Source organism: Lagenorhynchus albirostris, chromosome 7 (genome assembly GCF_949774975.1).
Source record: "Lagenorhynchus albirostris chromosome 7, mLagAlb1.1, whole genome shotgun sequence".
Taxonomy (NCBI): domain Eukaryota; kingdom Metazoa; phylum Chordata; class Mammalia; order Artiodactyla; family Delphinidae; genus Lagenorhynchus; species Lagenorhynchus albirostris.
Genome location: NC_083101.1, coordinates 32,946,933 through 32,958,375, shown reverse-complemented (window position 1 = coordinate 32,958,375; position 11,443 = coordinate 32,946,933). Strand labels below are relative to the sequence as shown.

Genomic DNA, 11,443 nt, shown 5'->3' with positions numbered 1-11,443 from the left:
CCGCGGCTCTGGATTGGCTGCCCAGAGGGCCCGTAGGCGGGGCTCTGGGTTGGGTCCCGCTCGGCTGTTCGCAGACGGCGGGGAGGCGGGGCCGGCGGGAGCCCGGCAGCCAATGGATGCGCAGCCCCGGAGCAGTTACAAAGGGCCGAAGCGAGGCCGCCGCGGCGGCGGGGGAGGTGGGGCGAGGCGAGGTTTGCTGAGGCGAGGCGGCTGCCGGGCCGGGCCGGGCCACAGGCGGTGGCGGCGGGACCATGGAGGCGGCGGCCGCTGCTCCGCGTCCCCGGCTGCTCCTCCTCGTGCTGGCGGCGGCGGCAACGCTGGTCCCGGAGGTGACGGGTGAGCGGCGGCGCGGCGGGACTGGCGGGCGGCTTCGGGGCGCGCGGACCGGGCCCGGCCTCTGGCTCGCTCCTTCTCTTTCTCAAACATGGCGCGGGGCCGGGGGCGCAGGTGGCGGCGCCTGGGCCGGGGCCGGGCTTTCCTGCTCGGGCCGCCGCCACGCTAGCCGCGGATGGGGAGCGGAGGCGGGGCTAGGGCCTGGGTCCGAGCGCGGGTGGGCTTGCCCGGCAGCCCGCGGCCGCCCCGGCTGCCGGCTCTCCGGAGGAAGTGGCGTCGGGCGAAGCCGTCCGGGGTCGGGGGCTGCCCTCTGGGGAGCGAGTGGGCGCGGGCCGACGGCCGGAGGGTGTGAGGCTGGCCGGGACCGGCAGAGCTGGGACTGCTCCCCATTCCCCTCGGGGCGCTGTGTGGCGTTGTCCCGGGCACCGCACCCCGAACGAGTAGGTGCTCCAGGCTCCGGGGTCCCGGGAGGGATTGGGGTCCGAGGAGGCTTCCAGGGCGGGGTGTGAGCTCTGAGCCTCCAGGGCCTCCCCTAGCAGTGGGAGGGGGGGATGTGTGGCAGAGACCCCCGGGTCAGCAGGGCCGCCCTGGCCTTTGGCGCCGGCCTGACCCCGCCGAGAGGGGCCGCTTCTCCAGACAGGGGTGGCTTTGGAAGGGGAGCTACTGTGAAGCTTTGTGTGAGGACAAGGAGGCACTAACATGTGCGGAGTGCTTCTTCTTTCGTGCTTCTGGGGAAGTGTTGAAGTGAATCCAGTAACCAGAGGCTACAGATTGTTTTCGTAGTAGAAACTTGAACGTTTGCTCACTCTGCGGGGGTTTGGAATGTTTGAATGGAAATGACTCTGAATTGATCAAACGCTTTTATTTCCTCGAAGGAACATCGCTAGAGATGTTCCATTTCTTGAGTGACAGTAGTTTGAATCAGTCGTCTGTGTAGCTGGTTTTCGAGGGAGTGTTTCCTGCGTTTTCCAAAATATTAAATTAGGATGGGGTATGGTCGTCACCTACCTCGCGGAAGGAGAAGTGAAAAACTTTGTTAGCATCCAAGTTATAGTACTAGAAACTGAAATATAGAGCCTTAGTGTAAGCAACTAAGATAAAGTGAAAGTACGTTTCTGTGTCTGTAATTGAACACCAAATGTTTTTAAAACAAAAAATTCAAGACTTAGGGTGCCAATTAGTATTAATAGCTACTGTTTTTTAAGAGCTTACTATGATGCAGATGCATAAAGTACACCAAAGTACATTATCTAATCCTCACAACTAAACCCTTAGGGCTATGTGGCATTTGCCCCATTTTATTTATTTATTTATTTATTTATGTCTGTGTTGGGTCTTCGATTCTGTGCGAGGGCTTTCTCTAGTTGCGGCGAGCGGGGGCCACTCTTCATCGCGGTGCGCGGGCCTCTCACTGTCGCGGCCTCTCTTGTTGTGGAGCACAAGCTCCAGACGCGCAGGCTCAGTAGTTGTGGCTCACGGGCCTAGTTGCTCCGCGGCATGTGGGATCTTCCCAGACCAGGGCTCGAACCCGTGTCCGCTGCATTGGCAGGCAGATTCTCAACCACTGCGCCACCAGGGAAGCCCTGCCCCATTTTATAGATGAGAAAACTGAGGTGTGGAGAGGCTAAGTACTCAATTATTAAGAGCTGGAGTTAGTACACTGAGGGGTCAGTGTTTCCAAAACCTATACACCTTAATATATACACCTCACTGTCTGGCATAGCCCATTTTTCTTTTTTAGTCCTATAATAGTGATCTTTATTATTCACTTTTAGATTTTTGTCCTCACAATTAGAAAAACAGGTTGGCTTCTTTCTGACTCCTAGTACATTCCTTTTTTCTGGCCCTGCCACACAGTGGTATCTAAATTCCCCAACCAGGGATCGAACCCGTGCCCCCTGCAGTGGAAGTGCCAAACCCTAACCACTCCTAGTACATTCTTGGAGTCCCTACACACTGGGCCTACATTAGAGGAAACAATGGAGTTTTGACATTGGCCTGAGAAGGGGGACAAGATAAATGTGTGGACAGGTGGGAGAATCAATATAGTTATGCATCAAGCATAAGTAACATTTCCACACCACTATTAACTCAAGTAGCGTAGTTCACTCTTTTCCACCTAGCTTAGCACACAAAGTGTTCGTGTATTCAAGCATCAGTATTGGACTTAATAGATGTACAGAGTATTGCTCAGCCTATGCCCTGGAGGAGCTTACAGACTACCCTGGCATGCCTACAATACAAAGCCGATCCAGGAGCTATTACTATGCTTAAGCCTAGACTACCTCAATTGGTCTGCCTGTTCTCCTTGATTATGTTGATGTTTCCATTCATCCTTTCATATATTCTGAAGAAGCGCAAATGCTTTTTAAAATTTATAATTTGACTTCCTTTTTAAGAGTTTGCAGTTGTTCCTTATTGTCTCGGCATCAGTTTTGTATTTCTCTGCCCAGCTTCTGCTCTCTCCAACATAGATTTCTCTAGGGAAATTGGTTCCTTGTCCGTGGTACACAGTTTAGTACCACTATGTCTACATATATATCCTGTGTGAGAATGCTTCCTTTCTGCCATTTCATAACCTTTTCTTTCAAAACATGCCTAAAACCCAACTCTTATTTACATTAATGCCTCTTGAATGTTTTGTCCTTTCTTCATATGCAGCCATCAGTTTAGTCCTGCCTGTTACCCCTCAAATCCATTTGCTTTCCAGAGTTTCTCTCACCTAGGCTTTTTTATAGGCTGCTGCCAAGCTAATCTTCCTTAGCCATCCCCACAGAGGGTTTACGAGATTTCCCATTTGTATTCAGTGCTTAGAGCAGTACTTGAGGCTTATGATTAGGGCCATCTCTGTGTATCCAACCAGAGATCTCACATCCCACTACTGCAAACCCTCGATTCCAGCGTTTTCTATTTTTCCACCCACTCCACTTTTCAGCCTTTTCACTACATATTTAATTTTGCCCCTTTTGGGAGTGTGAGGAGAGAAGTTCTCAGTCCTGACTTCCTATACTGCTTTAGTTTGTGAACTCTTTATTTCCCTGAACTGTATAGAACTTACACTTTGTGTTGTCTGTTTCTACCATGTTGCACTGTTACTTAAAAATACTCTCTAACGTGTTATAAGTACCCAGAGGGCAAGGATCATGCCTTTTATTTCTTTTATGGTCTCAGAACCTAGCACTATGTTTTATATTCTGTTCCACTTAAATGCTTGTTGTTTAAATTAATTCTGTTTGACTTGAGTATTCCTTTAGTGTTTATACTGTTATATGTAAGTACAGTTTATACAATATTAATTGAGAATTCTGTGTACAATCAGGAAAAGTCATGTGATGTGGTAAAAGAAGCAGTTGGTTATTAGATTTGGTTATTAGCCCCAACTTCTAGATATGCAGAAAATGGGGATGATACCTACTTTGTCTAGTTTATGAGATTGTGAAGATCAAATGAGAAAATTGTATTGGCATTTGAGGTTGCTATTTTGTATTGTTATTAATAGGAGGGCTGATGTTCAACCAGCAATTCCCACTGGGCCACGTGTGTTTTGATTGGTTAGACATTCTTTCTGATTGGTTGGTACCACTGGGGTGCTAGTTGTTAATACTTTTAATATCACCCCTGCAGAGAGGCATCAGTATTCAAAGAGGGAAGTGAGTATTCTAGACTGAAGTGACTGGGGGAGGCTTCCTGGACACTTTAGGACTTAAACTGACTTTGAAGGGTGGCTAGAATTCAGTTGGGCAGAGAGGGGGATTTGATGAGTGTTAAGCTCTCTCTTTGTAAGCTGTGTCCCCCAGCTCCCCTAGGGCAGGAAGCAAAAGCTTCTATTGTCTGGCTGGCAAGTTACTCTTTATAGAGTTAATTTCCTTATTCTGAAATGTGGGGTTTGGATATATTAACCACTGTTATTTTTTCCCATATTCTAAAAATTCTCTAATATGTGACTGGAAACAGAAAGGTAATCTAAGTGGGATGAGTAAGGGAGAGTAATATAATGGGATGCCCACCAGGGCTAGGCATTCAAATGTTGATAGTCATAAATCACTGAGTTTACAGATGGAAAAGCATAACTCTAGAGATTAGGTGAATTTCTCAGGGTTGGGCAGAACCAGGACAGGAACTTTGATTTTTCTGATTCTAGATCTTGTGTCCTATATGGCAGTTTAAAATGTGAAGGATTTGGAGGGGGGAGGAACAGAGTTAATGGAGTGACTTACCTAAGTGAAGTTACCTTGAATTTCACAGAGCTTAAGAAAAGTGAGTTCTGAAAGTGGGAGGGAGGGGAAATAATTATAGGTTATAAAGTCCTCAATAGAAGGTCAGTACCTTTTTTATACTGCTGAAAAAAGGGCCTGGTGTAGTGCTTTTTTTTTTTTTTTTTTTTTTTTGCGTTACACGGGCCTCTCACTGTTATGGCCTCTCCTGTTGCGGAGCACAGGCTCTGGACGCACAGGCTCAGCAGCCATGGCTCACGGGCCCAGCCGCTCTGCGGCATGTGGGATCCTCCCAGACTGGGGCATGAACCCACGTCCCCTGCATCGGCAGGTAGACTCTCAACCACGCAGGGAAGCCCGTGTAGTGCTTATTGATCGAGAAAAGTAGGCTTATAGTAGTTTGGAAATTTTGGTTTAATTGAAGTGGGATGTAATTGAAAGGCCTTGTAGCACATGGTTAGGTTTAGAATTTTAGATGATCTACTTTGTTGTTGACATTAAATGGGGAGGAACTTCCCTGGTGGCACAGGGGTTAAGAATCCACCTGCCAATGCAGGGGACACGGGTTCGAGCCCTGGTCCGGGAGGATCCCACATGCCGTGGAGCAACTACTGAGCCTGTGCTCTAGAGCCCGTGAGCCACAACTACTGAAGCCCATGCTCCTCAATAAGAGAAGCCACCTCAATGAGAAGCCCTTGCACCGCAACAAAGAGTAGACCCTGCTCACAGCAACTAGAGAAAGCCCTGGCACAGCAACGAAGACCCAACACAGCCAAAAATAAATAAATTAATTTAAAAAAAGAAATTAAATGGGGAATGGACATGTTCAAAATAATGAAGAAGGAGATAAATCTTGTTCCTGTGGGGAAGGATGCTCCTGTGAAGACTTTTGTTGACAGCTTCTCCTAGGCCTAATTGAAACAGTTGCCTGAACTCAATGCTGTTCTTTAGTACAGTTGTATTGGATCAGATATGTTCATGTCTAATGAAGTGGGTTTTGAAAATGCCAGTATCCTATGGATGGCCCTTTTGATATGAGAACATGTCTTTTCAAACCACAGAATCGCCTGCACATGTCAAAAAACCTCATGCCTTTTGCTGTTCTTTCTTGGTCATGGCTTGCATAATGCAACTTTTTCTGAAAAGATGGACGCTGGTTTGATACCATGTGATTGGGTCACATCTTTGCCTCCTGGTTCTGGAATTGACAGCAGATGCTGGCATGTTTCTCAGGAATTTTCATGTCTTGTTACATAGAACTGGCTGAAAAAAACTTTTGGAATCTTCTCAAAATTTATAGTCTGTCTTGACCCAGCCTAACTGCAATACTTAGGATAATATTTAATGCATTATTTAATGTAATTTTCTCAATATCAAATCTAAGCAGTTTCCATAAACATTAAGATTTGCTGCTACGCTGAATTAGATCCAGGTTTAGCTCTACAGTTTTAGTCCAAAACTGCAAGTAAGTTTCTTATGGTTACCCTTTTTACATGTGAACTTAACGATTGATTGACTTGTAGGCTTTTTGCCTTAGACACTTTCTCAAACACTAGGTAGAGTAAGTCTGATTGGTTTTATGGGTCAAATTTTATAGATCACATCTGGCCTTTTGTAAAGCTGCTCTTTCATTTTGGCAATCTGAGAGCAATATACATTATACAGAATGATTTATAACAAAAATATTATGACTTGCAGGATGTACACACAGGTTGCTTTGACATTTCTGTGAAGGTTCAGTGGTCCTTGCATCATTTTATCAATCTGTAAGGAATATATTTTAAGAATGTGCTAGGAATTCTACCTGCCTTGTCTCATTTAATTCTCATAACCAGCCTTGGATGATAGTTGTGTAATAGTACAAAAGCTTCTTACTTTCGTACCAGTTAATTTCCAAAAGACTCTCTTTTTTAAAAAAAAAATTAATTAATTAATTAATTAATTTTTTTGTGGTACGTGGGCCTCTCACTGTTGTGGCCTCTCCTGTTGCCGAGCACAGGCTCCGGATGCGCAGGCCCAGCGGCCATGGCTCACGGGCCTAGCTGCTCTGCGGCATGTGGGATCTTCCCAGACCGGGGCACGAACGCGTGTCCCCTGCATTGGCAGGCGGACTCTCAACCACTGCGCCGCCAGGGAAGCCCTGTCGTTCATATTTTAATCATAAATACATTTGTAAAAGGAAGACACTGCTTCAGATGGAACAGATAGTGACTAACAGTAGTCCAACCACTGAGACTCAAATGATTGTGCATTACCATTGTGCATTACCATTAACTCCATCAGCCTGGGTAGGCAGAGTTGTCAGGATTTTGCTCAGATTGGAACTTAGTTTGTTCCTTTGAAAGTATGTAAATAGAAGAGCTTCTGTGTTTCCATTCTACAGACCAGGAAACTGAGGTCATGATGTTAATGAATGATGGAGCCTGTGTTTAACCTTTGCAGAGTGTGTACTCTTTCCTCTACATCATGCTGCTTTCATACACAGTAAATATCTTTTTTTTTTTTGCGGTTCGCGGGCCTCTCACTGTTGTGGCCTCTCCCGTTGCGGAGCACAGGCTCCAGATGCACAGGCTCAGCGGCCATGGCTCACGGGCCCAGCCGCTCCGTGGCATGTGGAATCTTCCCAGACCGGGGCACGAACCCGTGTCCCCTGCATCGGCAGGCGGACTTTCAACCACTGCGCCACCAGGGAAGCCCAGTAAATATCTTATAATGCTCATTTTGTCAGGAAGGTTTTCTTCCTTCCTTCCTCCCTCCCTCCCTTCTTTCCTTCCTTCTTTCCTTCACCATGCGAATATGCTTCAGCTTGTCTTGATTACAGTTTGCATCTTTGCAGCTTACTCAGATGCTTGCAGTCTTTCTTTGACGTTATATTTTTAGGTAATTCGAATCTCTCCAATGATTCTAATGATGGTTGATCCCTCACTATTTGTGTTGATTTATTTATATTCATAGCAAACTCTTTGCTTCTCAAATTAACATAGGCACAGATCTGAAAATTTGAATCAGAGAAGAGAAAAAAGCTATCATTGTCCATCGTTAACATTTTGGCTTATTCTATCCCTTTGCATTTTTTTGTATAATATAATCATTCTTTAATCATTCTGTCTCAATAGTTTATCAAAGCTAAATAAATATGTTTTTAAGATGGCAGAGCTTTGGCTTGTAGAAGAAATAGCTCATTTAATCTTAGCAAATATTTAGTAATGGTCAACTCAGTGGGAGGTATAGAAAAAGACGCACACTTGCTTTCAAGGAGTATGATGCTGGGGAAATATGAATACAGATTCAGTAATAGCAACCACAGGGATTGCTCTCTAAAGGTGATAGGACTTGATCTTGTGCCTTGCAGAATAGGTAGGGTTTAGAGAGGATAAGGGGCAGAGGGAAAGTACTCCTAGGTAGGGGAGGATGATGTGAGTGAAGAAGGAGCATGCTAAGTTTAAAAATTTTAAGGGGAGGAATGGAAGTTCATGATTTAAAGGGTGGGCTCAGAGAATTATGAACCTTGAAAATCAGGAAAAAGAATGTTTAATGGAAATGGAGTAGGGTGGCTACCTAGGAGGTTTTGGAGTAGGTATGATGGCCTTGGGAATGGAGTGAATGGGTGGCTCTGTGACATTTTAAAGAAGTAGGAGCAGCTGGTAGTCATGCCTTTGCATGGCTGTTGCCTTGCCTGCAGGCTCTTGGCTTCCTCCCTCACCTCTTCTATGTCTTTGCTCACATGTCACCTTTTTCTCAAAGAGACTTACCCTGACCACCCTTTTGTAATTGTCATTACCTTGCTTTGCTTTTTCTTTCTTTTTTTTTTTTTTGCGGTACGCGGGCCTCTCCCATTGCAGAGCACAGGCTCCGGACGCACAGGCTCAGCAGCCATTGCTCACGGGCCCAGCCGCTCTGCGGCACGTGGGATCTTCCCAGACCGGGGCACGAACCCGTGTCCCCTGCATCAGCAGGCTGACTCTCAACCACTGCGCCACCAGGGAAGCCCTGCTTTTTCTTTTTTTTAACACTACCTTCTGAAATACAGTATTTACTTATCATATTTACTTATTTACTATGTTTATTGTTTCTCTCTAACTACTAGGATATAAGCTTCATGAAAGTGTATATCTTTGTTTTGTTAATCAGTGTATCTAGAGTGCAAAGAAAGTGCCTGGTGCATCGTAGGCACTCAGTAAATATTTGTTCAATGGCAGTCAGTGGCTCTTAACTGTAAAAAGGTGGAGTACAAAAGTTAAGAAGGACTCTATGAAGTAAAAAAAGAATGACTCCAGGATTTTTATACCTATATAATGCCTTTAACTAGTAAGGAATTTGGTGAGAGAAAGATAGAAGGGTAGTGAATTCTGATTTGAGCATGTTGAGTTTGAGGTGAAAGTAGGATAGGCAAGTGAAATGGTTCAGTAGGCAGCAACAATATAAGACTGGAACATGGTTGGAATGGGAGAGGACCTTAGGCAGAGAAATGATTATCAGCATTTCCTTCCACCCCATTCTTTTGGATTCTCATGCCCCGCAAACCACCTTAAGTGGAGTATTTATTTTGATCCTGAATTCCTGGCTTAGATGTGGAGCCTTGCTCAGTTCACTGTTAGATTCTTCACTCCCTGTTGCAGGTCCATGTTTTGTTACCCACCCCCACCCCCACCCCCAAGCCAAAGAAGTATATATTCAGAATCATTTGTGAACTTCTGGTTCTACTGAAATTGGCCTTTAGGCTATGCTGCTTTCTCTGCAGTAATATGACTGACTTCCTGGGAATCTGCTCTGGTTCCTGGCTGAGGTACAAGAGAGGGAGTTTCTTGTTTGAGGCCTGCATTTACTCCACTGGCTTCACGTCACGGTTGTGACGTTAATAGGTATTACCTTACTGTCTCTTGGAGCTTCCTGATGGCAATATTGTTAAACGCTTTTCATGCTACTGTTTTTCTCTGTGAACCAAACACTGGTGCACTTGTACATATCTCTAGACCATCTTTATTTTTCTCTTTGGATTGATCTAACTTATTTGTTTTCCTTCCAATTTTGAAGGCATTTAAATCATGTGACTTGGTTGCCAGAAATGTAATAAAATCTTTATGGGAACAGGTATAAGAGCCCCCACATATTTGTCTGGCATTAGATTCTAATCAGTGTGTCTCTTTGTCTGGCATTAGATTCTAATCGGTGTGTCTCTCTGGGACTCACTTTTCGCAGGAGGATAACACCTAACTTAAATGATGATTGTGAAAATAATATGTATCAATAGTAGTGTTTATAGAGTACCTAGCACATAGCCTGATACTGATAAATATTCAATAAATGAGACATACATTTAAATAAGTGAAGAAATGCCTTTTGGAAGAGGAAATACATGTCTGTGTAATGAAGAACTATGATTAATTGGTAGACTGAGAGGCAGATTTCACTCAATGTAAGAAAGGACTTTGTATCAATGGGAGCTGTCATGAAGTGGAACATTATAAGGTGTTATGTTCCCTGTCACTGGAAATATTCAGGCAGAGGTGGGAGGCAGAGATAACCTTCTGTCCAAGAAGTTGTAGAACACATTTCTTGCATTAGGTGAGAGGATGGAATTGATTATCTCCAAGCTCTTCTTCTATCCCAGAATTCTGTACTTACAGGTGTAGTCCAGGCTTCCTTGCTCATTGCTTTTAGCCAGCATACAGGCTCTCAACTTCCCTAGCATTCACGGCTTCAAGATGAGCACTGTTTTATAACTTTATCTTATGGTATGGGAAAAATTTATTCAGGCTTGGCTTGTCCTCTGGCCATTTTCTATAAAAGAATTTAGGACGCTTGAAATAAAAATATATGCAGTAAGACCAAAACTAGTGATCAGAAGGATAAGAACCAATAAGTAAAAGAGGAAAAGAAAGAGAAAAATTAGCTATAACTTTTACCTGAGGAAAGCTTTAGTAGTTGAGCACAATAATTAACTTTGAGTTTTCCAGGATTGAGGGCAATAAGGGAACCCTGAGAGTTTGCATAGATCTCATTGCCTGTTGTTGAGAACACATGAGGAGGCTGCCACCTTCCTTAATAAAATGGAGCCCCCAAACACGAAGACTGCAATGCAGGGAGAATTTCCAAGTGTTAAAAGAGTTCCAGGACCTGGCAGCCCTGATTCTTGTTCTCAGCCTTCCTCTTTAATATGTTTGAGGATTCAGTTTAGTGCTGCTGCTACCATTTTTATTCTGTACTCTAAGGACACACTAGTTTTACCTTAATGCCAGTGAAACAGCTGGTATAAGGCTGGAATGTTTAAATCAAGCTATCCTAAAAGCTATGGATAGAAAGCAACATAAAACTATTCATTCTGGTTTACAAAGACTCTGTCTTCAGGTCCTTATCTTTTGGCCTGTCTCCATTTGGCAGACAGAGTCTGAATACTGCCACCAAGTGAACTGAGCCAGACATCTACCTCTTTTCCCACAGGCCCAACTCAGCAAGGTCCAGAGTGTGTCTTTGCTTGGGTTTCCTGTTTGAAGAACTGCCTCCTTTCTGGGTGATGAATTATGGGAATGATGACTTCCTTTAGGAGAGACTGCACTTACCTAGAGAGCATATGTTGGTTGTATAGTAACCCAATATTCATATGAAAAATACCCACGTATGTTACCATAAAGGACATTCTTTGGTTAGAGACATGCTTATTTCACTGGGGAAAACAAGTTTCTCTCTGCTCTTGAGCATAATCTATTATAGAAATCTTTGTATAAGGGGCATTGGGAAAAAAGTGAAGAATTTGGGTTTATCACTCTCCATGACTTGAATGAATTCACTTGCCTTGCGTATTCTGCAGTTGCAGAGTTACTTTAGGCGTGTTCCAGTGTTTCCTTGTTCTAATCAACAGGCTGAACCTCCTTATTTTTGTTCACTTGCTTCAGGAT

The 11,443-nt window shown here is 44.5% G+C and overlaps 1 protein-coding gene across 5 annotated transcripts in view; it reads left to right on the top strand.

The window, feature by feature from the left end:
• The first annotated feature begins 206 nt into the window (after positions 1-206).
• Positions 207-11,443, top strand: part of TGFBR1 (transforming growth factor beta receptor 1) — a 75,437-nt gene continuing 64,200 nt past the window's right edge. For all 5 annotated transcript variants that reach the window (XM_060154756.1, XM_060154753.1, XM_060154755.1 and 2 more), the window contains exon 1: positions 207-336. In XM_060154756.1, the coding sequence (XP_060010739.1) occupies positions 252-336 (85 nt within the window). In that variant the 5' untranslated portion in view covers positions 207-251. The remainder of the gene's footprint in view (positions 337-11,443) is intronic.